At 43.4% G+C, this 23,987-nt stretch overlaps 2 protein-coding genes across 4 annotated transcripts in view; one reads left to right on the top strand and one right to left on the bottom strand.

Annotated features, from left to right (window-relative positions):
* The window catches only part of LOC103158858 (protein EFR3 homolog A), an 84,158-nt gene extending 64,959 nt beyond the window's left edge, over positions 1-19,199 (top strand). For both annotated transcript variants that reach the window (XM_035449675.1, XM_035449674.1), the window contains exons 17-23: positions 975-1,042; positions 4,190-4,317; positions 9,419-9,510; positions 13,742-13,790; positions 14,706-14,809; positions 15,215-15,264; positions 16,532-19,199. In XM_035449675.1, the coding sequence (XP_035305566.1) occupies positions 975-1,042; positions 4,190-4,317; positions 9,419-9,510; positions 13,742-13,790; positions 14,706-14,809; positions 15,215-15,264; positions 16,532-16,637 (597 nt within the window). In that variant the 3' untranslated portion in view covers positions 16,638-19,199. The remainder of the gene's footprint in view (positions 1-974; positions 1,043-4,189; positions 4,318-9,418; positions 9,511-13,741; positions 13,791-14,705; positions 14,810-15,214; positions 15,265-16,531) is intronic.
* A 1,657-nt stretch (positions 19,200-20,856) lies between these two features.
* The window catches only part of Oc90 (otoconin 90), a 30,616-nt gene continuing 27,485 nt past the window's right edge, over positions 20,857-23,987 (bottom strand). For both annotated transcript variants that reach the window (XM_027431563.2, XM_027431562.2), the window contains 2 exons: positions 23,103-23,209; positions 20,857-21,246 (listed from right to left, as the gene is read on the bottom strand). In XM_027431563.2, the coding sequence (XP_027287364.1) occupies positions 20,957-21,246; positions 23,103-23,209 (397 nt within the window). In that variant the 3' untranslated portion in view covers positions 20,857-20,956. The remainder of the gene's footprint in view (positions 21,247-23,102; positions 23,210-23,987) is intronic.

Below are 23,987 nucleotides of genomic sequence, written 5' to 3'. Positions count from 1 at the left end.
AAAAAAAAAAAATGTTAATTTATTTTTCGAGACAGGGTTTATCTCTGTGATAGTCCTGGCTGTCCTGGAACTCATTTTGTAGACCAGGCTGGCCTGCAACCCACCTGCCTTTGCCTCCCAAGTTCTGGGATTAAAGGAGTGCACTACCACCACCCTGTGGTTGTTAAAAATTTTAAGGTCCTTGAATAGAATACAGTTTTCTTCTCTCTTTTCCATTGAGCCTTTGTGAATCCTGTCATCTTAAGCTTTGTTCAATTAAGAAAGTTTGTTTGTACAATCTAAGAAAGAACCAGAGTTGAATTGTTAATGTACCTCTTTGAATTTTGTCATCTTTCAACAATGTTTACCTTTCTTCAGTGGCCATCCCAGTTACTGACATGATTTCATGTATATTTCAGAGTCCTTAACTTATTGTGGCAGAAACGAGCCACTTTGAAAGCCTTTGTCAGAGAACCTCATTTTTATGAAAACTGGAAGCACATCTTGCTAAAATGTAGGTTTTTGGTGTCTCATCCATTCACTGAAAACTCAGCTTCCGAATTTGAGGCACGTGTGTTGTCTAAGTGGAGCAGACCCTGGCAGAGTCCCCTCCCCAGGGCACTGAGCTCTGAGCAGCTCCTGAGCACACAGTGGGGGAGTAGCTTGTGAAGTATCTCTAAAATAGGTCTGTGTTGTTTTGCTGTTTTGAGAAAATATGTGCTCTATTCCTTCATAGTATGTCCTAGCAAATCGTTTTTTTTTTTTTTTAACTTCCTTTGTATATTTTATTATTAGGCTTTTAATAGCTGTTGAATCTGTAGTGCCATGTGAAAACAAAAGGAACTTAGTTTGAATTAAAAGATAGACTCCTGGTGTTTCATGTAAATGCTTTAAGGTATTTGGGGGGTTTTGTTCTTAGTTATTTTGTAAATGTTCACTGCAGGGTCCTAAGAGGTGAGATTTTCAATTTCAATTTTGTGTTTGCTTGATTTCAGGTTATTGAAACTCGAACTATGGAAGCCCCTTATTTTCTACCAGAGCATATTTTCCGAGATAAGTGCATGTATGTGGATTCTTTATATTTGAAGGAAAGGTTAACTAAAGAGAGAGTCATTGATAATGATTAAAAAGGAATAACTATTCTTCCAGGGTTAATATTGTGTTGTTTCTGTCATTTAGTTTAATAAAACTTTTAACTTTGCATAATAAAGTACTTTCACCTATAGCTGTAGACCAGCATATAGTCCTGAAAATATAAAGGACCTTTCACCTGTAGCTGTAGACCAGCGTATAGTCCTGAAAATATAAAGGACTTTCACCTGTAGCTGTAGACCAGCGTATAGTCCTGAAAATATAAAGGACTTTCACCTGTAGCTGTAGGTGAGCGTATAGTCCTGAAAATATAAAGGACTTTCACCTGTAGCTGTAGACCAGCGTATAGTTCTGAAAATATAAAGGACTTTCACCTGTAGCTGTAGGCGAGCGTATAAAGTTTCCTGAAAATAGTCCTGAAGCCTATCCCCCTTTTTTAAAGTGTGATGATATATTTCTCATTTATGGCATTGTGTTGCTGTGTGTTCTCATGAATGAGCATTCCTGTAGCAGTACAGTTTTCTTGTTGAAGACTTTTGGTAACATAACAACACATAAAATTGAGGGACAGGAACAAAAGCACGCTCATATGTTATACCTTCTTCCTGGTATCCCACAGGGAGCAAATGCACACTGGTAACCCTGGGCTCACAGTGGGGCTCTAAGGGCTCTAAGGGCAGGTGGCTCAGTATTGGAAGCCCCAGCACAAGACAATAACCACAGTGGGAAGAGAGCAGGTGCTGCTTGTGACAGGCTTGGGCTTCCTGTCACCGTCCTGGCCCTGAGCTTTGTCTTCACACTCTGCTCTGCTTTCTTTCTCGTTACATTTCACTTAGTCTGAAAAATAAAAACTGGGTCTAGTTTTCTTCATCCTCTGATGTGCGGTAGTGTTCAGATGTTAGCAGAGTACAAGGCTAAGGTTACTAGTGAAGTGTGTCTGGGAAGAGTCCCAACACCAGGGACTCAGTCACTAAACACACATGGACCTTTCTGTCATCCCCAGGTAGCTTGTGCTTCTGCCTAAAATACTGGGGGGACCGTTACTATAGAAGTTGTTTATACTGGGGGGACTGTTACTATAGAAGTTGTTTATATTGGGGGACCGTTACTATAGAAGTTGTTTATATTGGGGGGACCGTTACTATAGAAGTTGTTTATACTGGGGGGACTGTTACTATAGAAGTTGTTTATACTGGGGGGACCGTTACTATAGAAGTTGTTTATACTGGGGGACTGTTACTATAGAAGTTGTTTATACTGGGGGGACCGTTACTATAGAAGTTGTTTATACTGGGGGACTGTTTCTATAGAAGTTGGTTATACTGGGGGACCGTTACTATAGAAGTTGTTTATACTGGGGGGACCGTTACTATAGAAGTTGTTTATACTGGGGGGACTGTTTCTATAGAAGTTGGTTATACTGGGGGGACTATAGAAGTTGTTTATACTGGGGGGACCGTTACTATAGAAGTTGTTTATACTGGGGGGACTGTTTCTATAGAAGTTGGTTATACTGGGGGGACCGTTACTATAGAAGTTGTTTATACTGGGGGGACTGTTACTATAGAAGTTGGTTATACTGGGGGAACTATAGAAGTTGTTTATACTGGGGGGACCGTTACTATAGAAGTTGTTTATACTGGGGGGACTGTTTCTATAGAAGTTGGTTATACTGGGGGGACCGTTACTATAGAAGTTGTTTATACTGGGGGGACTGTTACTATAGAAGTTGGTTATACTGGGGGAACTGTTACTATAGAAGTTGTTTATACTGGGGGGACTGTTTCTATAGAAGTTGTTTATACTGGGGGGACCGTTACTATAGAAGTTGGTTATACTGGGGGACTGTTACTATAGAAGTTGTTTATACTGGGGGGACTGTTTCTATAGAAGTTGTTTATACTGGGGGGACCGTTACTATAGAAGTTGTTATACTGGGGGGACTGTTACTATAGAAGTTGTTTATACTGGGGGGACTGTTACTATAGAAGTTGTTTATACTGGGGGGACCGTTACTATAGAAGTTGTTTATACTGGGGGACTGTTACTATAGAAGTTGTTTATACTGGGGGGACTGTTACTATAGAAGATGTTTATACTGGGGGGACCGTTACTATAGAAGTTGTTTATTACTATAGAAGTTGTTTATACTGGGGGGACCGTTACTATAGAAGTTGTTTATACTGGGGGGACTGTTACTATAGAAGTTGTTTATACTGGGGGGACCGTTACTATAGAAGTTGTTTATACTGGGGGGACTGTTACTATAGAAGTTGTTTATACTGGGGGGACTGTTACTATAGAAGTTGTTTATACTGGGGGGACTGTTTCTATAGAAGTTGTTTATACTGGGGGGACCGTTACTATAGAAGTTGTTTATACTGGGGGACTGTTACTATAGAAGTTGTTTATACTGGGGGGACCGTTACTATAGAAGTTGTTTATACTGGGGGACTGTTACTACGTTACTATAGAAGTTGTTTATACTGGGGGGACTGTTACTATAGAAGTTGTTTATACTGGGGGGACTGTTACTATAGAAGATGTTTATACTGGGGGGACTTACTATAGAAGTTGTTTATACTGGGGGGACTTAGAAGTGTTTATACTGGGGGGACTGTTACTATAGAAGTTGTTTATACTGGGGGGACTGTTACTATAGAAGTTGTTTATACTGGGGGGACTGTTACTATAGAAGTTGTTTATACTGGGGGGACTGTTACTATAGAAGTTGTTTATACTGGGGGGACTGTTACTATAGAAGTTGTTTATACTGGGGGGACTGTTACTATAGAAGTTGTTTATACTGGGGGGACTGTTTCTATAGAAGTTGTTTATACTGGGGGGACTGTTACTATAGAAGTTGTTTATATTGGGGGGACTGTTACTATAGAAGTTGTTTATACTGGGGGACTGTTTCTATAGAAGTTGGTTATACTGGGGGACCGTTACTATAGAAGTTGTTTATACTGGGGGGACTGTTACTATAGAAGTTGTTTATACTGGGGGACTGTTACTATAGAAGATGTTTATACTGGGGGGACCGTTACTATAGAAGTTGGTTGTTTTACTATTTTTGCTCAATATTGAATGATTGTTGTTTTTACCGACTTGACAGGCTTCCGAAGTCTTTAGAGAAGCATGACAAAAGTTTATATTTTCTGACCAACAAGATTGCAGAGTCCCTCGGTGGCAGCGGGTACAGTGTGGAGAGGCTCTCGGTTCCTTACGTGCCACAGGTGACAGGTGTGTTCAGTAAACTTCTGCCGTGATGGTTTTGTAGGTATACTACCATAGTGTGGCTTACTTTTTACAGTGACTTTTTACTTTATGTGTACAAGTGTTTTGCCTGCATGTGGACCATGTTTGTACAGGGCTCGTGCTGGCCAGAGAAGGCTTTGGAACCTCTGGAACCCTTGGAACTGGAGTTCTGTGTGGGTGTGAGCCACCGTGCTCTTAACCATCAGACATCCCTCCAGGCCCTCGTTGGTTGTTTCAGTCTTGTTTGTTTTTTCTCTTTTAACAAGCTTTTTAAGATATTTTCTATTTTTAAATACTGCTTTAGAAACCTTTCTCTAAAGATGTAGGTAGGAAATAGGTAAGGTATTACTGATAAAAATTTATCATAGGGCAACCAAGTGGTTGGGTTTACTGTTATTTTATATTTTATGAAATTTACTATCATTAAACAATACTGTTTCACATTTGCCATTTGAAAAACTCAGACCGTTTCTGAAAGGAAACCTGCCAACTTTTTATGTGTATTTTCTCTGTCCTTTAAAATGATGCCACTGTATTTGAAGGCAAATTACATAATATCTTGCTTTTAATTTTTGCTCTAAAAATTAAAATTAGTTTAGTGTGCTCTCATATTGTTAGTGTATAAATGAATGTTACACTGGTTAAAAAAAAAACTAGTTTCTTTTTGAGATAGATATCTCTGTTATGTAAAAGAACTATTTTATTTCAGTCAGATAATTTTATGTACTAATTACCAAAAGTATTACAATCTATATATATAGCTGTCACCAGTCTGAAGCTAACGTGGGCTACATAGCAAGTTTTGGTCAGTCTAGGCTACGTAGTAAGAACTTTGTCCTTAAAAATAATGAAACAAAACAACAAAGCAAAAAAATAAAACCATGTTAGAACTCTGTAATTTATTGAGTTTGTTTGTTTTGGGGGGTGTTAAACATTTCAAATATTAAACAATTTTACTTTGGATTTAGCTGTCTTTCCTTCAGACCCAAAGCCTCATAAACCCAGGCAGAAATACAAAGGTAACCACACCTGGTGTAGCCTGTCCTGTCCAAAGCCTGCCTTTCCTGTAGGAAGACCACTCCCTGGATGCAATGTTTAGAAAGTGGCACTGTGGCTGTCTTTATGCGCCTGCGTTAGCTGTAACCTTGCTCTGTGTCCTTTCCCATAGGGTCTCTCCTCCCTGTCGCCTGAACCGTAGCTTTCAGTGAGAATTCTGGTACTTATTTTCTCATGTGACTTTACTCTTTTTAGTTCCTTCTCCTCAGACAAGCTACTTTCTCTTTCTCAGCATCTCTTTATCACAAGTTAAGAAATGTTATGATAAATCTTTCCACCAAAAGCTGCTGAGCCCCACCTCCACGTGTGCACTTTACGCCAGCTGCCCGCCCGAGTTAGGGCCCAAATTAATGCACAGAGAGACTTGTATTAGGTTCAAATGCTGCTTGGCCAATGACTAGGATTCTCATCTGTTAGCTCAGTCTTAATTATCATAAATCTATATATTTTATAAGACTTATAGAGGATGCCTTTCACTGGCACCCTCTCTTGCCAGTGGCTCACATGGCGCCGCTCGCTGGAGGAGCCGAAGGGGGAAAGGGGACACTTCCTGTTTCTCCTTGGCTTCAGTATGAGTCTCCTTGCTATGTCACTCCCAGCCTGGATCACCACTTCTCTACTACATTTCCCAGAATCCTCTTTGACTCCTAGTCCCGTCTAACTTGCTGTCTCATTGGCCAAACAGAACTTTATTAAACAATAAGATAAACATACACAGAAGTACTTCCCCCATCAAAGAAACTTCTGAATATTTCCATTCATAATTAATTATATTTCCTGGATAGAAATTCCTAAGAACAAATAGACTTTTTTGACTTATTAAGACTGATGTTTTTAAATTAGTCTGGTGTGTGGACCTTGTCTCATGCAGGAGTCCTAAGAGTGATGTTTTATGGGATACTCGGTTATACTCAGTCATTATTATTCTTTTTTTTTTTTTCTGTGTAGTAGCTGTCTACTATTGATTTTGAAAATTATGGGCAGTTGAGAACAATAAAACAAGAAATGTAAATAAGCATTTTTACATTTATATAGCCCACTGTGATATTGGCTCCATTTATCCTATTGTGTTCCTGGCATTGAGAGCAGCGCTGTGATCTTCACATTCCTGCTTAGTCCTTATATAGTCGCTTAGTTAAGAATGTAGCATTTTCTTCTTTACGTATGAGGACGGTGTGGTTGATAGTAAGTAATTTGATTAAATGGCACACGAAATTTAGCTGCCTCTGTGCTCTTTTAAGTGTTTAATAATTTATTTGATGTTACAGTTTTTAATGAGAACGGAGATTTTGCATGCATTCAGAATGATCCATCCATGTCAGTAATGAGCAGTAATCACCATCTTTCCTTTGCATCTCATGACAATTAGACCAACCAATCCACCACTCTAAGACCTGACAGCCAGGGTCAAACGCTTGACTGCAAAATGATGGCGATTGCATTTGTGTTTGTCCATTTCTCGGAAGAATGAGAATACAAAGACATTAGCAGGAGGCCAGGTGTGGCATATGTTAGTGATCCCACACCCAGAAGGCTGAGGCAGGAGGACTGTTAGTTTGGAGTGCTGCTTAACTGATCAGGCCTACTGTGTGCTGGGCATTGCGGGAGGTGATAATGGCCAGATGATAAGGTGTGGTCACTGTCTTCAAGGCTTACAATCTCATAGTAAAGCTAGGTGAACAAATGCAGCAGCTAGTTCTAGAGAAAGAACAGCAATGTGCCTGAAATTGCTGAAGCGCTGGTGTCTGAGCATGTGTTGCATTTTTCTTTTTAGTTGTGCTAGAATTCGAGAGACCAGTGAATGCATCAGTATGTAGTTAGAAGTGACTGCCCATGAAGTAATTAGTGAGTAGCTCCAGTGTTCCAGCTCTGTGCAAACAAAGCCAAAGCATGCATGGTAGGTAGAGGTTCTGATTTTCATAAAGCCTGGTTCCGGTGGTATTTCCTTCTTCCGTGTAGTTTCTCCGGAATCACAAAGCACAGGTGGTTGAACGACGTTTCTGTTATTCTAGATGTGACGGGCAGAAGTTTGATTCATTGTATAATTTGGTTCTAACATGACCAGCAGTGGAGCAATTGTAGTATTTCTTACAGGGAGCCATTAGGCAGTGGGATGAAGTCACAGTGCGTGCTGAGTGAATTCCAGAGGCTTCCAGTGAATTCCAGTGAATTCCAGTGAATTCAACAAAGGCTTCCCTAGTGGTACTGTTTATAAAGCTGTGTGTTGACGTTGCTCTCCTAGGGTAATTAGGCAGTCAGCCCGATGTGTGCAGCCTCCTCCATTCTGTCTCTTATGCATACATCAGTATGTGTGCATGTGAGTGACAGAAGGCTGTGCAGCTGTTAAGAAGTCAGAACTAGGATGGAAAGTTACTCACGTCAGACACAGCTCTGCTGCAGGGCAGAGGAGAGGTGCATTAGGAAGACACATGAGAAGGTTGTCCCTGGTAAGAGGCTAGGTAGGTAAGAAGGACGAAGGTTTCCCTAAGATGAATTAGAAGTTGGAGATGCTCAGTAGAGGAGTGCCAGTGCTGAGTCCTGGGCAGCCTCGCCGGTGTCTGTAGAGCGCCTCCAAGGGTGCCCGCCACAGCCCAGAGTCTTATTGGTCAGGTAGATACGTACAGGGGTGAGAGTAGGGCACGACCCAGTTTGCTTACTGTTCCCACTTGTGAATGGCCATCGGCACCACAGAGGGAGCAGCGTGAGCTGTGCTTTCCAGACCCTCATGTAGTCTGCATGAGAGAAGGCAATAAAAAAGGACTCCATGGTTCTGAGAGTCAGAGAGGGGGTCTGTATCCCACAGGACCGAGGCCACAGATGTGTAGGCAGCCGTTTCATAGGGGGTTCTTGAGAATGAGCATTTCCCAAAAGCTACAGCGTGGAAGCTGTCCTGATCCATCCCAGCATGGGTTGAATAAGCCTCTCTCAGATTGCGTGCGTGCGGTGGAATGCACGGTGCACTTTTCCTTTTCCTTCTGTAACCATGGGTATTAGCTGTTCTCGAATCCTGTGCTTTCCCACCAGTACTTGAAAGAAACATGCAGAAGGCCTGTAGTTATGTAAAAACTTTCAGCCTTATGCCTGTAACATAATAAAGAGCTAACACCAGAGCAAGGCTAGCTCATCACCTCTTAGGTTTGCTTCTGCCTGCCACAGAAGTAAAGGATGACAAGTGTCAGGAGTGCCCTTGCACACCGACAGCTCTCATGATTTGTGAGACTGAATTATTACAGCCTCTTCGGATAACACGATTGACTTTTTTGTAATACTGCAGTGACTACCATATGCTCTCTCAGTCTCACTTGTGAGCACAAGCAGAGTGTTTGATACCAGTGTTTGAGATGTCTGCACCCCGTGTTCCCTGCGGTGTTCAGCCCTCACAGAGGCCGACAGACAAACAGCTGAGGTGCCCTCAGCTGACAGTGATGTCCGTACACACTGCAGTGCTGTTCTGAAAAACAAGCAGTTTTCACATCTGTGTCAACATGGATGAATCTAGAGGGTGTTGGGGGGCCTGACAAACACCATATGACCCCCTCCAGTCACACAGGAAGACTTACTGCACACATGGTGACCTCTGTTAGTTATTGTGTGTATTTCAAATTGGCTGAAAGAGAACTTAAACCTGGCAAGATGGCTCAGCAGATAACTGTGCTAACTGCCACCCGGATGACCTGAGTTGGATATCCAGAATGCACATGGTAGAGAGACAGAGCTGGTTCCTCTGAGTTGTGCTCTGACCGCCACAGGTGCCGGCACTCAGGCGCGCATGCACGCGCATGAACCTTTGATGGTTCCGTGTTGTGTATAGGTCCAACATTAGGCTGCACCCTAGGAACGAGCAAAAGCACTTGCTTGGCCATTTAAGTAAAATAGGTTGAAAGTTGAGCACACGCTGCTTCAAATGTTTAGAAAAAGCAAAAAACCCAAACTCAGCTTTCTATATTCTCTTGCATTCTAAAATAGTCACGTGACTAAAATGCAGCACAGCACTTCTGACTAACAAATAATAAAACAATTTTCATTTCAGATGAAGATCGTCTTTCTAGAAGAAAAAGTATTGTGGATACTGTATCTATTCAGGTGGACATTTTATCCAACAGTGTGCCTTCTGATGATGTGGTAAGTTGCTGGACATTTGTGAGGAGAGCTGTCCTAATGTAGTCAGGATTTAAAAATATTTTCCTCCTCACCTGTGAATGGGAAAAACTACAAATCTAGATTTATCCTCAAGTCAACTAAATAGTTACTAGAAATTAATGAAATTTAATTTTTGTGAACACATTTTGAGGTCTATCAAGATGCATACAATTAACATATTATTGGATTTTTGCATTGGAGTCCTGTATTACAGAAAGAGCTAAGACAGAGGCAAAGTTGTTTTGTTTACTTTAAGTATGATATGTAATACATGACCTCTTAAGTTCTCTAAGTCCTATTGTCTTTTTTAAAAACTATGAAGTATAAAGTAGATGGATCTGAACACCTCCAGGAGACCAAATCCTCACTTGGAAGTTGTTGTGTAAGGGAAGCTTGATTGTCATTTTGGATATGACCTAAGCCGTGTCAGTGTACGGCTCCAGGACGGTGGCCGCTACACTGTCATGAACGCAGAGTCAGCCAGTGCTCTCAACACTTGATTCACACAAAGAGTTTCTGGTAGCCAACTCAAAGTCACAGATGCTAGCCAGCCAACTCAGCTTCTTCTACATGGTTTACAAATTGTTTTCCTGCCTGACTATTTCATTATTTCTCATTGGTATAATCTAAATAATTAAATATCCATACAAGAAAGAAGGAAACTGAGTTGTCTGACCTCATGCTTTCTCGTTCCCTTAGCTTCTAACCAATACAATTAGGGAACAAACAAATTAGATATTTGCTGTGCAGCTCTCCATTACCCAGAATTCTTTGTCTTGTCAATCACTTGTCAGTGGAGCCCCAGAGCATTGAGGTGGGCTCCGGAGATAGCTTAGTGGGTAAAGTGCTTATACAAGCAGCAGGACATACTTGGGACCCCAGCGCCCACACACAAAGCCAGGCACTGAGGTGTGGAGGTCCTGGAGGCTCACTGACCAGTCCATTCTATGGCAGACGTCAAGTTCAGTCAGGAGACCTTGTCTCAGACAACAGAGTGGAACACAGGAGATGGCTGAGTGGATAAAGCACTTGCCAGGTCAGCATGACAACCAAAGCTGGGTTCTCTGGTGCCTCATACAGGAGTAGACATGGCATCCACTGTGTCCCAGCATTCAGAAGGCAAAGCCAGAATCTCTAGGGCAGGCGAGATAATGAAGTGGTGAGATCGGGGTTCAACAAGAGACCCTATCTCAGTGTGTGACATCAGCTTGGGGCTGGGACAGCTGCACACGATTGACCCCACACACATAAGGGACTCTGCACACACACATGCCTGACTGGGATACTGGGGAAATGAAGAAAGGATGGGTGACATTCAGAGAAAAGCTGGGATTGAGTGGGCTGCTCTCACCGCTGGAGCAGTGTCAGTACCAACGAGGCAGCAACCCAGCTCACACACTCACTCAGGACGTCATCTCTTCCTCACACACTCACTCAGGACTCCAACTCTTCCTCACATACTCACTCAGGACTCCATCTCTTCCTCACACACTCACTCAGGACGTCATCTCTTCCTCACACACTCAGGCTCCATCTCTTCCTCACACACTCACTCAGGACTCAAACTCTTCCTCACACACTCACTCAGGACTCCATCTCTTCCTCACACACTCACTCAGGACGTCATCTCTTCCTCACACACTCACTCAGGACGTCATCTCTTCCTCGCATACTCACTCGGGCTACATCTCTTCCTCACACACTCACTCAGGACTCCATCTCTTCCTCACACACTCACTCAGGACTCCAACTCTTCCTCACATACTCACTCAGGCTAAATCTCTTCCTCACACACTCACTTAGTCTCCATCTCTTCCTCACATACTCACTCAGGACTCCATCTCTTCCTCACACACTCACTCAAGACTCCAACTCTTTCTCACATACTCACTCGGGCTACATCTCTTCCTCACACACTCACTCAGGACTTGCTCTGCTCCCCACACTGAGGAAGACATCCAGTATCAACTTTTGGCCTCAGCATGCTTGCACTCTCCACCCATGTGCACACATACGTGTGCATGCACACAGAATACTTGAAGAGGTTAAGACTTTCCTCCCCAAATCCACCTCATTCGTCAAAGCCACTTTAGTATATACACTTCTTATTTGTAAAGAGAGTATCTTGCTAATGCTTTCAGTGAACATGAATTTAGTCTTGTTACCCTTTCAGTAAAGCAGTTGGCTTAGAGTGTTGGCTTCTAGGCTTAATTTTAATCAAGAATACCATGTGTTTGAATGGCTGTGTTTTTATATCTCTTTTTGCTTATTTTCTGTTTTTGCTTTAAACTTAAAGTGTTTGACACTTAAGACTCTAGTAAAGAATCAGCCTGTTTTGATAAAATAAACTGAAAAATATTTACATGGAGACACTATAGGGGAAAGATTCTCTGAATTTTACATTAAAAGTTCATTAATGCATTAGCTTTCCAAAGGCGGTGTCACAGCCCTCAGTCACATACACCACACACTAGGTGTTTGTAGGTACAATTTAGTGCCGTCTTGACTTGAGTTTCAAAGTCACTGGAATATGCTTTTGCACATTAGTTGGTCAAATGCCAGAAGACAGAACTGAATTGCCTCATAGGCAAAACTAAGTAATTTATAGCAAGGGCAGGAGAAGTCTTTTCCAGTTACTGATAAATACTTATTTCCACATTAATCAGTAGAAGTTAATGTAACAAGAGTACCGGCTTGGGTTTTAACTTTTCCCATGTTGTTTGTCCTGTACTATATGTAGTTTGTTGTTGTTGTTTAACCTGAAGCTGTCTGTAGCCCCGTCTAAGACCAGTGAGTTTTGTTTACTTCATTAAAATACTAGCGCTAGATTGCTCATGGGTGAAATGAGCAGCCAGAGTCTAATCTTGTGTATCTGCTCCAAACATCTAGAATGCAGCCGAAGATTCCAAAGTTTAATCTGACTTCAACTAGAAATGTGACCCTCGATAGCAAAGCTGAGGTAGCGGAACTCTTGCTGCTTGACTTCCAGCTAAAGCCTTTGTTAAGAGACGCTAAGGTGCAGAACACACAGTCTTGCTTTCGTTAGTCTTGCTGCCTTAGACTTAGCAAAGGACGCTCATGAGCTAAAATTAGGGATGACGGAAGTGCCAGGCAAGTACTCATTGTTTAACTTTTGTTCAGACATGCTACAGTAACAATTTATTACTCTGTGTGAAAATGTTTTGGTATCTCATAAAGTACTACTGTCCAAGCCGGGCGTTGGTGGCACACGCCTTTAATCCCAGCACTGGAGAGGCAGAGGCAGGAGGATCTCTGTGAGTTCAAGGCCAGCCTGGTCTCCAGAGCAAGTGCCAGAATAGGCTCCAAAGCTACAGGGAAACCCTGTCTCAAAAAACCAAAAAACCCAAAAAAGTACCACTGCCCAATTATCATGAAATACTAACTTTTAAAAATCATGAGACATAATTTTATAGCTTTGTACATATTTCAGAGCAAGAGACCTGAGAGCCCAAGATAAAGGGTATTTGTAGGAAATAAAAAAACTGGTGGTTGACCTTAGAAAGTCCAGAATCTGCTTGTTTTAGGGTGAAGACTTTTCAATATACTATTTCCTTGAAAGCACCATTTATTTTTTAGGTGTGTGAATGTTTTGCCTGCATGTATGTCTGGCACCAGAGGAGGCCAGAGAAAGTGCTGGGTCCCCTGGAACAAGAGTTATGGAGAAATGTGAGCCACCATGTGGGTACTGGAATCCTAACTCTGGTCCTCTGTGAGGGCAGCAAATGCCCTTAACCACCCAGCCATCTCTGCAGCCCATTCTGTTAACCATCTACTAAAATGACAGAGGCTCTTGCGTGGTTAGTGCTTTTTTACCACATAGCTGAACAATACGATGTATTTGTAGTCTCAGCCTTGAGTGCTTCAAAGTGCCTTCCCCTTACCAAGCACAGTTCAGTCACTTGGTGCCCTGCACCCATCTGACCCTGGAGGCCTTGCCTCACCCCGGGCTTCAGAGGCACTGCTGCTTTGCCAGGCTGACACCCATCCACATGCCAGTCAGGAAGCCACTGTGGTCGGCCATTGTTATGGCCAGGGAAGGAGTGCAGAGCACCTGCTGTTTGCAACATAATCTCAGATCAAGCAAATCATAAGAAGGAAACTAATTGTGAAAATGTTTGAGGGACTTGTAGGTGGTAACTATATTAATTTCACTCACATGTCCTGACTCTTTGTTCTCCTTACACCCCTTTAGGTTAGCAACACTGAAGAAATCACCTTTGAAGCCCTGAAGAAAGCGATCGGTGAGCTGTGCAGCACTTTCTAGCACTCCTAAAATCTCAATCTGCTTTGATACTTTTTGAGGTGACAGAGTTATCACATACAACATGAAAAGGGAAAATACTGTAGGACTCTATTTATTTAAACACATTGTTCAAGCTTTTTAAATTGTCTGACATGTGTGCACACATGAGCAGACACAGTGCTATAAACAAGGTAGATATTTGGTTTTTTTATTATCTAACAAAGTTTGTCCAGACCATGGTGACCTCAAGATAAAGAAGTTTCCCTTTATGTTGTGAGACTCTGACACATTTAGTTTTCTATTTATTGGGATCAAGATGCACTTTAACAAATACTTAACACCTCTGTGTGTACAAGGGCAGCATAGTTAGACATAAAAAATTACTCAGGAAAGTACTGGTAGTCAGTCCTTTGATTTCTGGTAAGTTACTGTTGTCTCTTGTATGTCAGTATGCATCTCTGTGCATGTGTGTTGGTAGGTTTGCATGTGTGTATATCTTGATCTATGTGTGTTTGGTGTGTGTGTGTGTGTGTGTGTGTGAGTGTGAGTGAGTGTGTGTGAGTGTGAGTGAGTGTGTGTGAGTGAGTGTGTGTGTGTGTGAGTGTGAGTGAGTGTGAGTGAGTGTGTGTGTGTGAGTGTGAGTGAGTGTGTGTGAGTGTGAGTGAGTGTGTGTGTGTGTGGGTAGTAAGAGGTGGGAATTCTATGCAAGTGGGTGTTGTGTTATGGAGCTTTGTCTCTTAGATTTAATTTTTTTTTTGCAAATATCTGTGCATTCTAGTAGTAAGTGAAATATTTAATGTATTTTGTTTTTCACCTCAAATCACTCTGGTGCTGAGGGATGTAGATCATTGGCTCCCATGATCTTTGACGCCGGGATCTTATGACACTCTGTCTTTAACCGGTTCTTACATAGACACCAACGGAATGGAGGAACAGGAAAAGGAAAAGAGACGTCTTGTGATTGAGAAGTTCCAGAAAGCACCTTTTGAAGAAATAGCTGCACAGTGTGAATCCAAAGTAAGTAAGTCGATGGAGAATGGGTAGGGAATGAGTCTTTGCAGGCTCCAGCCTCTGATGGCAGAGCCATTAAACCTAAAGAATTTCTTTATGTGATGTTGACGGAAATGGCAGATCCTAAGCTAGGGGAATAACTGTTGTTGCTTTGGTGTTCTGTTCTGTTTTGTTTCCAGTGGTTTTTGGTGATTTTGCTATGTGTGTGTGTGTGTGTGTGTGTGTGTGTTTCAACTTGTGGCTATAGAACTTGAAAGGTGTGGGTATGGGGAGAAGGCCTACACTAAAGTCCAATAGATATTGCAGATTAGAACATAAAGCAATCTGTATCTCAGCCTCATAGTTACAGCTGTTCTTTGTCTACTGTGTGGCTGGAAGCAAACCTTTAACATTCTGTTTTCTCCTTTGCAGGCAAATTTGCTTCATGATAGACTTGCTCAAATACTGGAGCTCACCATCCGGTAAGGGTCTTGTTAGCAGAGCAGTAACACAGAACCCAGTCAGTGCTGTGCATGACAGCTGCTTTGTATTGAGCTTAAATTAGTCCTGTGTGTGCTCTCACTGTTTTCAGGGGGAGTCTGAACATGTTCTTGTGCAGTTATCTCCCGGCATTTCTAGCTTTCCTTTAGACTACCCTTTCCTTCTTGATGGTCTCTACTAACATCTGAGAGATTTGGAGTTCTAATGTTACGTTTAACTAGGGAATCATTTGTATTTACCCATTTTTCACGCACTCTGTCTGTAGTTTAATATGCTTCCTTTCAGAGCAGTAATGCTGCTGCCAGAATAGATGGGTGATTTTGATCATTGGCTTTCCTTGAGCTTCCCCATGTCCTCTGAAGTTATTATGAGAATTATACTCGGAAGTATATGATATCTCACTGCTGATGGTCATTGTGAGTCTGTCTCTCCTTAAGTGACTGAGTCTGGGCAGTAGGAGAGGCTCTCTCTAGGCCCTCTGCACACGGACTCTCACATTGACATCACTGTGGAAATGGCCCAGGACAAGTCACACACACAGCCTTGCTTCTTTCTGCAATTTTGTTTTCTACATCAGCTAAATCCTTATCCTTTAACTTGACTAATGTCTTTTTCTTCAAGTCTGCATCTTATGATTACAAGAGCCTGGTAAACAAACATTCTGGTCCACCTGACTTGTTTTTATTGTGCTTTGTCTCCTGCTTTCATATGTAAGACACTTTTTTTTATCAGTTTCACTTATTATTCTGTACATTTTCTCACACTTTACTGTGGGTGAGAATAGAATTACTCATTTATAAAAGTTTAGAGAAGAATTGGACTAAAGTATAAACTGCTACAGACTTCTTTTTAGAGATACAGAGCATTTAACTCTGTTAGTTACAATTCCAGACACTGTGTACTTGGATTCAGGCTGTATACTTTGTCAGTTATTTTTGCTCTCAACCCTGCAAAGTAAGTACGCGCTGTCTCTTTTAAGTTTCCAGGTGAAGACACCAGAGCCTAGAGAAGTGACGTAACTTGCTGTAGGGACAGACAGTTAAAACACACGGCCCTTGTTTCTTACATAGAATCGCATGTTTTGGTCTTAAAACAACCAGAATCCCTCTTTTGCCTATGCAGTGTCAGAGATGGCCAGCGCCTCCACTGTGCTGAGCCTTTAGGGAAGTAACCTCACTTTGCTGTTTGCAGGCAATGGCTGAATACCATAAACGCACCTGCTGACGGCACCATGCTCTTCCTTTACAGCCCTCCTCCCAGTCCATCCGGAACCCTGACCATTACTTCTGGGCATGCCCAGTACCAGTCCGTCCCTGTCTATGAGATGAAGTTCCCAGACCTGTGTGTGTATTGACGGGCTCATGAAGACTGTAGCATCGAAAGGAAACTTAAAGCTTGAAAAGCAAGGCCAAGATGAGTTTTCAGGATTTGCATAAGTCTCCCTGATGTGTCCTGAGACGGGATGGGATTTATCTCTAACAGACACTTGTCATGCTTCTTTAGAAGTTCAGGGATTCTGGTTTAGAGGACTTCTGAAGGTAGATTTACGCCACGTTCATTTGTTGTGAGGTTCCTGTTAGCTTTGAAGATTGAACATGTATTGCTTGCACATTATGCCGTTGTTAATAGTATATTTTAAACTTTGCACAAACATGATTTTTTAAAAAAAGATTGAAAATGTACGAAGTGTCTGCTGATTTCTTAAGCGTCTCCACAACTGCTTAGAGATGGATTGCTTCTCTTTGTTTTCTTCAAAAGTAAATACATTCCTAACCCTAGGGCCACAAATTCTTTCATGCTTTCTAAGTCCATGCTTTAGACGGACTGAGTAGACAGCCCTTCAGTCCTCAGTATTGATACATAATGAGCATCTAAATCCATGCTTCAGGTGGACTGTGTAGACATCCCTTCAGTAAATCTATGCTTCGCTTGGACTGTGTAGTCACCCTTCAGTCCTCAGTAGTAACACGTGGCAGGCATTCCTACAGTATCAACGGTAGAAAACTCTACTGAGTAGTATTCCCACCTAGGTGCCCATCCGGAAACTGGCCAGGACTTACCGGTCTTGTGATACTGTGTTTGCTGCTTCAAGCTGAGCCCTTGAGCCCCTTAGTGCTCACTCTTGGAGCACCGAAAGGTACGGTGTCTTCCACATATGACGTGTTAGTTACAGACTGCGCTTTGAAACTATAGTTGTATTTTGCTGTGACTCCATTAATTAAATGAAATATATATTTACTATAGAGAACAAAGACATTTAAAATAGCTACATGTTCACCTGTGCAGAGCCTATACATTTCAGTTTCTTTTAAATGAACAAATTTTCATTTTTATATTGTACATTGTTTTTAGGTCTTAGTAAAAAAAAAAAAAAAAATTCCCCAGTAAACCTTTTAATCTGTAAGATTTGAACCAGAACTTGTGTGCATCTCTTTTGAAAGATGAGTTGCGTACATTCAGAATGGTACGTGTGTTCTTGTTAGGGTCTGTGAGTGTAAGCTGCCTTGTTCCAGTGTGTGAGACGGGGTTAGAAAATTTAGCATTTTGGTGAACTCACCTCATATAATGCTACTCTTTAAAATTCAGTTTCTTTTTACATAAAACAGTATTCCTATCAAAAATTATAGCTCAAAAATAACTTGGATTTAGTTTTGTTTTGTTTTTTAAAAGAAATGGGATGTTTTAAATATGTATTTATGGTTATTTGGGCACCATTCATCCAAAAGGGAATAAAACAAGAAAAGGAAATGAACATAGAATAGTCCTGACAGAATTTTGAATATATACGACAGAGTAAAACATCTTGGAGAGGGGTCTATTTGCTAAAACCTCTGACAGGACAGCCAAGCCTCTGATGAGGGCAGACCCGCCAGACCTTGTCCTCAGGGACAGTGCAGCTGGTACTGGAAGGCCAGTGGCCAGCTCCAGCTGTCACGGTAGCTTCCCCTCACGCCGGGGAATATGTCACCAGTTAGGGTTAAGCATCATGCATTTTTATTTCCCTTCTTTCTTGTGCATTTTAAAAGAAGGCCATTATATTTTGACTACATTTAAAGTCTAAACAGGGGACATGCAAAAACAATCATCATCCACTTGGATGTCATTTTATAAATTAACACTGTGTGCTTTTGTATGGAAGATATATAATTTAATAGTATAAGAAAGATACATATATATATATATATATTCACTTGTATTCCTGAAAAAATTTTGCTGTACAGAATTTTGCTTTTCTTAGTGATTTAAAAAGGCATGCTTTGCATGAAAAGTAATAATACCATTGCAACTAGTTTTTTTTTTTTTTTAATCATACCTTTCTCTTGGTTTTTATAAACTGTTGGTCTGAGTATTGTTATTCTTAAACCACAGTGCACTTCTGGTAATATTAGGTCCAGTAAACCGAACAGGTCTTGACAAGGGTTCCCAAGGGATGGCTGTTTCTCTGTCTCTCTCCCACATTTGTGGGAACTGCCCTTGGGCAGGAGTGCAAGCTGTGCTGTAGCCAGCTCAGGTACCGACTCTTTAGGACTGGGGATATCTTGGCAGGTATGTGATACTCGAAATCCATTGTTTATCGTTCTGTTGGGTTATCTTCTTTCATGTGACACGGAACAGCTCGCTTAAATTTTCCTCCTATGCTTGTGATGTCTGTGGCTGCTTCCATAGTACCACTGAACTTCACCTGATCGTTATGTTCTCTCTCGTGTTCTTTCTTTCTCCTCTCTCCCTTCCCCCCACCCGCCTTTTGAACTCATCACCCTTTACCACCCTCAACCAGCAGTTTAGCTCCCCACTCCCTCAAACGGAGCTCATTTGTTTCACAAATGCTGATACATGTATTGATGTGATAAAGCAAGTTTTTTAAATGTAAAATTTCATTGTGTGATCAAATGTAAGCAATAAAACAAAAATTGCATCTTCTGTGTACAAGTGCACTTTTATTATAGCATTACATATACGGAGCTAAGCCTCTTCAGCACTGGACTTAGCAAAAGTCAAGCTGCTGGGTGGATTCTTCTCAGCATTTATGAGAATCATCAGAACCACACTCTATGAGCATGAAGAGAGCCTAGGTTAAGCCTAATGGGTGCTTCTCATAGTTGCCATCTCCTTGTTAGTCATGGTGTCTCCTCTCCACTACACCTCCTTGCTCTCTAGATGACACAAAGCCTCTCTTAACAAATGCAGCTGTAGAGCCATGTGCGCTAGTCAGCTGTAGTTCACGGGCCTCTTGGATTAGTGACTACCGACCGATACAGTGACTGGAAGTTTGGGTTCTAGTTCAAGCTCTAGGCTAGGCAGTCCTAGATAAGTGATTGGTCACTCATCTGTGGAATGAAAACAGTATGATGTCGCCTCAGAACATAGCTGAGAGGGTGAATGAACCACTGTGTCATCCCTGAATTATAGAATAAGCCTCTGGTAAATGTTAATGGAAATCGTCCTTGAGGCCTACTGTTCCCTGAAACCACTCAATGCCTCCAGAGAAGCCCTGTCACGGGTTTGTCTTGGGGCAGCCTACGCGCTGCCTTCCTAATGAAGCTCTAGACTGCCGAGGTCTCAGCTCTGTAGTCTTAGTATAGCACACATCTCTGACCCTGTTCCCTCTGATCCTCTGGGAGCTCGGTACAAATGCTGCCCCTGCCCCAGGCTTTGCACCATGACCCTGATCCTGCCCTCTGTCATTTCATACGAACTGGTGAAAAGCAAGGTCAGGGTGTGTGTGGGGATAACCATCTTCGTTGGACTCACACTAGAGCTGGAGGCTGTGCGCCTCTAGGCTTCCCCATGGCGTCCCGAGGCAAGGCTTATGTGCAGGTGTCACTTTGAGAGGTGACTGCAGACTGCAGAGCACCCTGCAGGGGGTGGGGGGGTGGGGGAGGTACAGTGAAATGCAAGGACAAAGCTGTTGCCCTCTTTAAGCTGGCCATCAGTGGAGAGGTCTACCCTTGGCATCCTAGTCCCAATCACAGAGCTCCCTCTTACCACATGAAAATGGGGAAAGCATTTACTCTTTGGTGTTCGTCATCCCTCTAGCATCTCCCAACACCCGGATACCATGTTCATGAGTGTTGCTGATCCTAACAGGGAAGTCACGTGGGTCTCGGGAACTACAGAAAGCAGGATGCAGGCTAAGGAGGGATTGGAGGATATGAAGTCAGGCAAGGGCCTTAGTAATCTCACGGCCTAGGACCAAGGTTAGCGACGGGTGGTTTCTCCTGGTGGCTGTGCTTTACGGCTGCTCTCCTAACAATGGTAGCAAGTGTATCTTCACGTGTACAGAAGCACTGTGTCTTCATTAGTCATTGACAGGCGTAGGCAGTTTTACTTTCTAACAAAAGAGAAAGGTAGCTTTTGTCTCCTACAGAATACAGCCCTTTCCTACATTGTCCCTGTCATCCCACCTTGGCCGGCTACTCACGCACCCATATACCTACAGAGCCAGTTCTTAAACATGACACCGGCCATATGGCAGGGAGACTTTATTGAGCTTCCATAGTGAACTAGAGGAAGAAGAGAAGCACCGTCATCAGCACATTTGTTTGAGTCTCAGGAAGCTCATGCGTAAGGAGCTGGCTGTCTGCTCCCTCAGAGCTTCTGCTAAGGCTCCAATGGACAGAGGACCATGGGCCAGAGAACTCATGCATCTCAGAACGCCTGGCATGCAGCATCTTATCTTCCACCAAGTGGCCTTGTCCCCAAAGGACCAGGAGACTTCTCCAGAAATCTGCGTACACGCTCCATCTGGGGTGTGGCCTCCTCACTATTCTCCTCAGAACTGGAGGCCTCAGAAGATGCCAAGTCTCCACCAAGCACGCCATCCTCACAGGATACAGGCTTGCCCCGGCACTCCGGTAGGTCTGGTGACTTAAGGCTCTGATTAAAGGAGGCAGAGGCCATACACTCGGCTGCCATCTGGTCACAGGCACACAGGAGCTTCTCACATAGGCTCTGCCCCACACCTTTGCAAGAGCAGAGGAACAGATGTGAGGGACCACCAGGTAAGGTACTATCCAACCCCCAGTCATTGCTTTTGTCAGCCCCCATCTTGCGCAGCCCTTCCGATATCTGGCTTGCCCTGTTCCCAATGGTCTAGCCTGTTTCTCCTGTTAGAAATTTAGCCCCTCCTGTTTCTCATCTGAGGCCAGTCTCCAAATCCGCCTTGCACCGCCTTGCACACGTTCTGTTTTTTAAGCTCCCAGGTATGCTCCATAATACCATGGAACACCCATGCCACCTCAGAACCTGAGAACCTCAGAACCCCTCCCCCCAATTCTCTGGTCTTCCCTTTAGTCCCTGGAGTAAAAATCCTTAACTAACAACCCAAGACAGCTACCCTACTTGTTAGCAGTATGACAGCTACCCTACTTGTTAGCAGTATTACATGACATCAGAGTGGCCATTGCCTGCTTTCCTTCCTGTATGTGACAATGTGAGGCAAGGATCACACACATTTGGTAGTGTTACAACAAAGGCTTGTTGTAAAGGCCTGGTTTCTAGCTGTGGGATTTAGGGTGACTAGATACTGACGGCTCTAGCCTCCTCAGTGAACTAGTACATCGACAGATTTGTAATCTCATGGCATTAGGAGGTGCTAACAATAAGACCCTGGGGATAAGATGGAGGAAAATGGGTCCCCGTGTGTGAGCGTGCACGCGCAATCCTTAAGGGCATATCATCCCTGGCCTACTGGCCTTTTATCCACCCACCCATCTCCACACCCTCTTCCTTTCAACCTCCACAAAGTGAGCAGCTCGGCCAAGATACTCTGCCTCCTCACAAGCTCTCAGCAATAGGGGCAAAATGACCATGGACTGAAACCCAGGAGCCAAAGGAGATGGTTCTCTTTGGTTAAAAGCTGATTGTTCTCAGGTGTTGTGACGCAGTCACTCCTGTAGTCCCCAGTGGAGGTTTGTCGGCTAAGTAGAGAACTGAATCACTGAGTGAGTGACATGTAAACACCGCCACCAACTATGACACAACAAGGGTGCCATGTGCTGTGCATGACGTAGAGCACCAGTAAGGAGGACAGTAGGTCCATCCAGTCGCTTCCCCAGTTAAAAATGAGAAGAAAAGCCTCTCCGAGCACCAGCAAAACTCCACGGGGAGTATTTCTGAGCCACAGAGCAGCCCGTGAGAAACGCATCCACTGCTGAGTCAGGATCCAGTTTTTAAGGATGCTTTGCCATGTGCTCGGGGCTGATACTCACAGGGGATGGAACTTTTACACATCGTCTCTATGAGATATTTCACAGCCATGGGGAACTTCGGGTTTCTCTTACGGGGAGGAGTGGAGCTGTGGGCTAGACCCACCCTTCAGCCAGAGGCATGGCTCTCCTTCCTGAAGGTCTTCAGGTGATAACATACAGAACAAAGTCTGCTGACGAGAAGAAGGCAGACGCCTTTAAAACCCACTGGATATTGCTAAGAGGTGGTTCCGGGTCTGAGAGAATGGTGTTCTCCAGCCTAGAGCTCAACTCTCCTACTTCCTTCTGCCTGTCTGGCTGTGGGCATCATTAGTTCCTTCTATGAAACACAAAAGTAATAGAGCTGCCTCCTAGGATCAGTATGAGGACTAAGTGTGCCTTCCAAGGGCTTACCACAGCCCACAGCATGGGCTCAGTAAGCCCAGGCTACTGGATCATCAATCAGCTGTGATGCTTAAGGCCGCTGACTCTGGCTCTTGAACACAAGCCCCTCATCGGTGGAAAGATGTGTCGTGAAGTAAAGGGCATGGAGGTATGTAGCATCTACAGCCCAGATGCAGCCTGGATACAGACATGAAAGCAGAAGGACTCTAGGCAGCCTCCACACTTACACTTGGGCGTGTGGTCCTCACATACCACAGATGACCGAGAACGACTCCTACGCAGGCAGCCCAGTGGTCTCACCTGCTCCAAACAGCAGTGATGGGACAAACAGCACCTAAGACCAAGGAAACCTTTTATTTCCCAGGGTTCTGCCACAAAACCAGGAAGTCTAAGATTTCCAAGGGCTGTCCCAAGGGTGCTAAGATTTGCAAGGGCTGTTTTCCAGAGTGAGGGCGGCTACTACCACGTCAAAGGCGGCTCAGGTCGTGTACAGTGCCAATAGGATGCCTCCAACACAGCATCAACCCCACTGTGTCTACCTAGGATTTCTACGTTTTCTTTTTATTTTTCATTGGGACTCTTGGTGGCAAATACATTTATCAGTTTTCCTTTCCAGCAGATGGGAGTGAAGGCTTTTTCAGGAAGGGTGCCCCTTCAGCTTGCACAAGTGTCCCCTGTCAGTACAGTGACCCTACTCCATCCAAGCATCTAGTAACGGAATACTTAACTTCATACCCATGGGGCACCCCTTTAAACCCTCAACCTGAAAGAGTAGGGGAGCCCCAAAGACCTGCAACTGGCACAGCCTAGCATTAGGGTAGGGCTCCAGCAAACACGGTGAATGAGCCAGTGCCCCGTGCTCAGACCCACCTACACGGCCCGACAAATCAGCATCCCCTTGGCCAGATGCTATCCCCGGAACACTTGCGACGGTGACAGTCAGTGGCGGCCATCTACAGCAGTTACTCCCTAGTGCTCCGTTTGGGGCTATGCACAGACTGACTTTAGAACGCACTGGATAGCTAACAGGAAGTTGCAGGCCTAAGACACCTCTCCCACTTCCTGCTGCCTTTCTGGTTGTGGGCACAGCTTGTTTCCTCTGTGAAATAGGA

The sequence above is a fragment of the Cricetulus griseus genome, chromosome 10 (genome assembly GCF_003668045.3).
Source record: "Cricetulus griseus strain 17A/GY chromosome 10, alternate assembly CriGri-PICRH-1.0, whole genome shotgun sequence".
NCBI lineage: Eukaryota > Metazoa > Chordata > Mammalia > Rodentia > Cricetidae > Cricetulus > Cricetulus griseus.
Note: the sequence above shows the minus strand (reverse complement) of the source record. Positions and strands in the feature narration are given on the sequence as shown.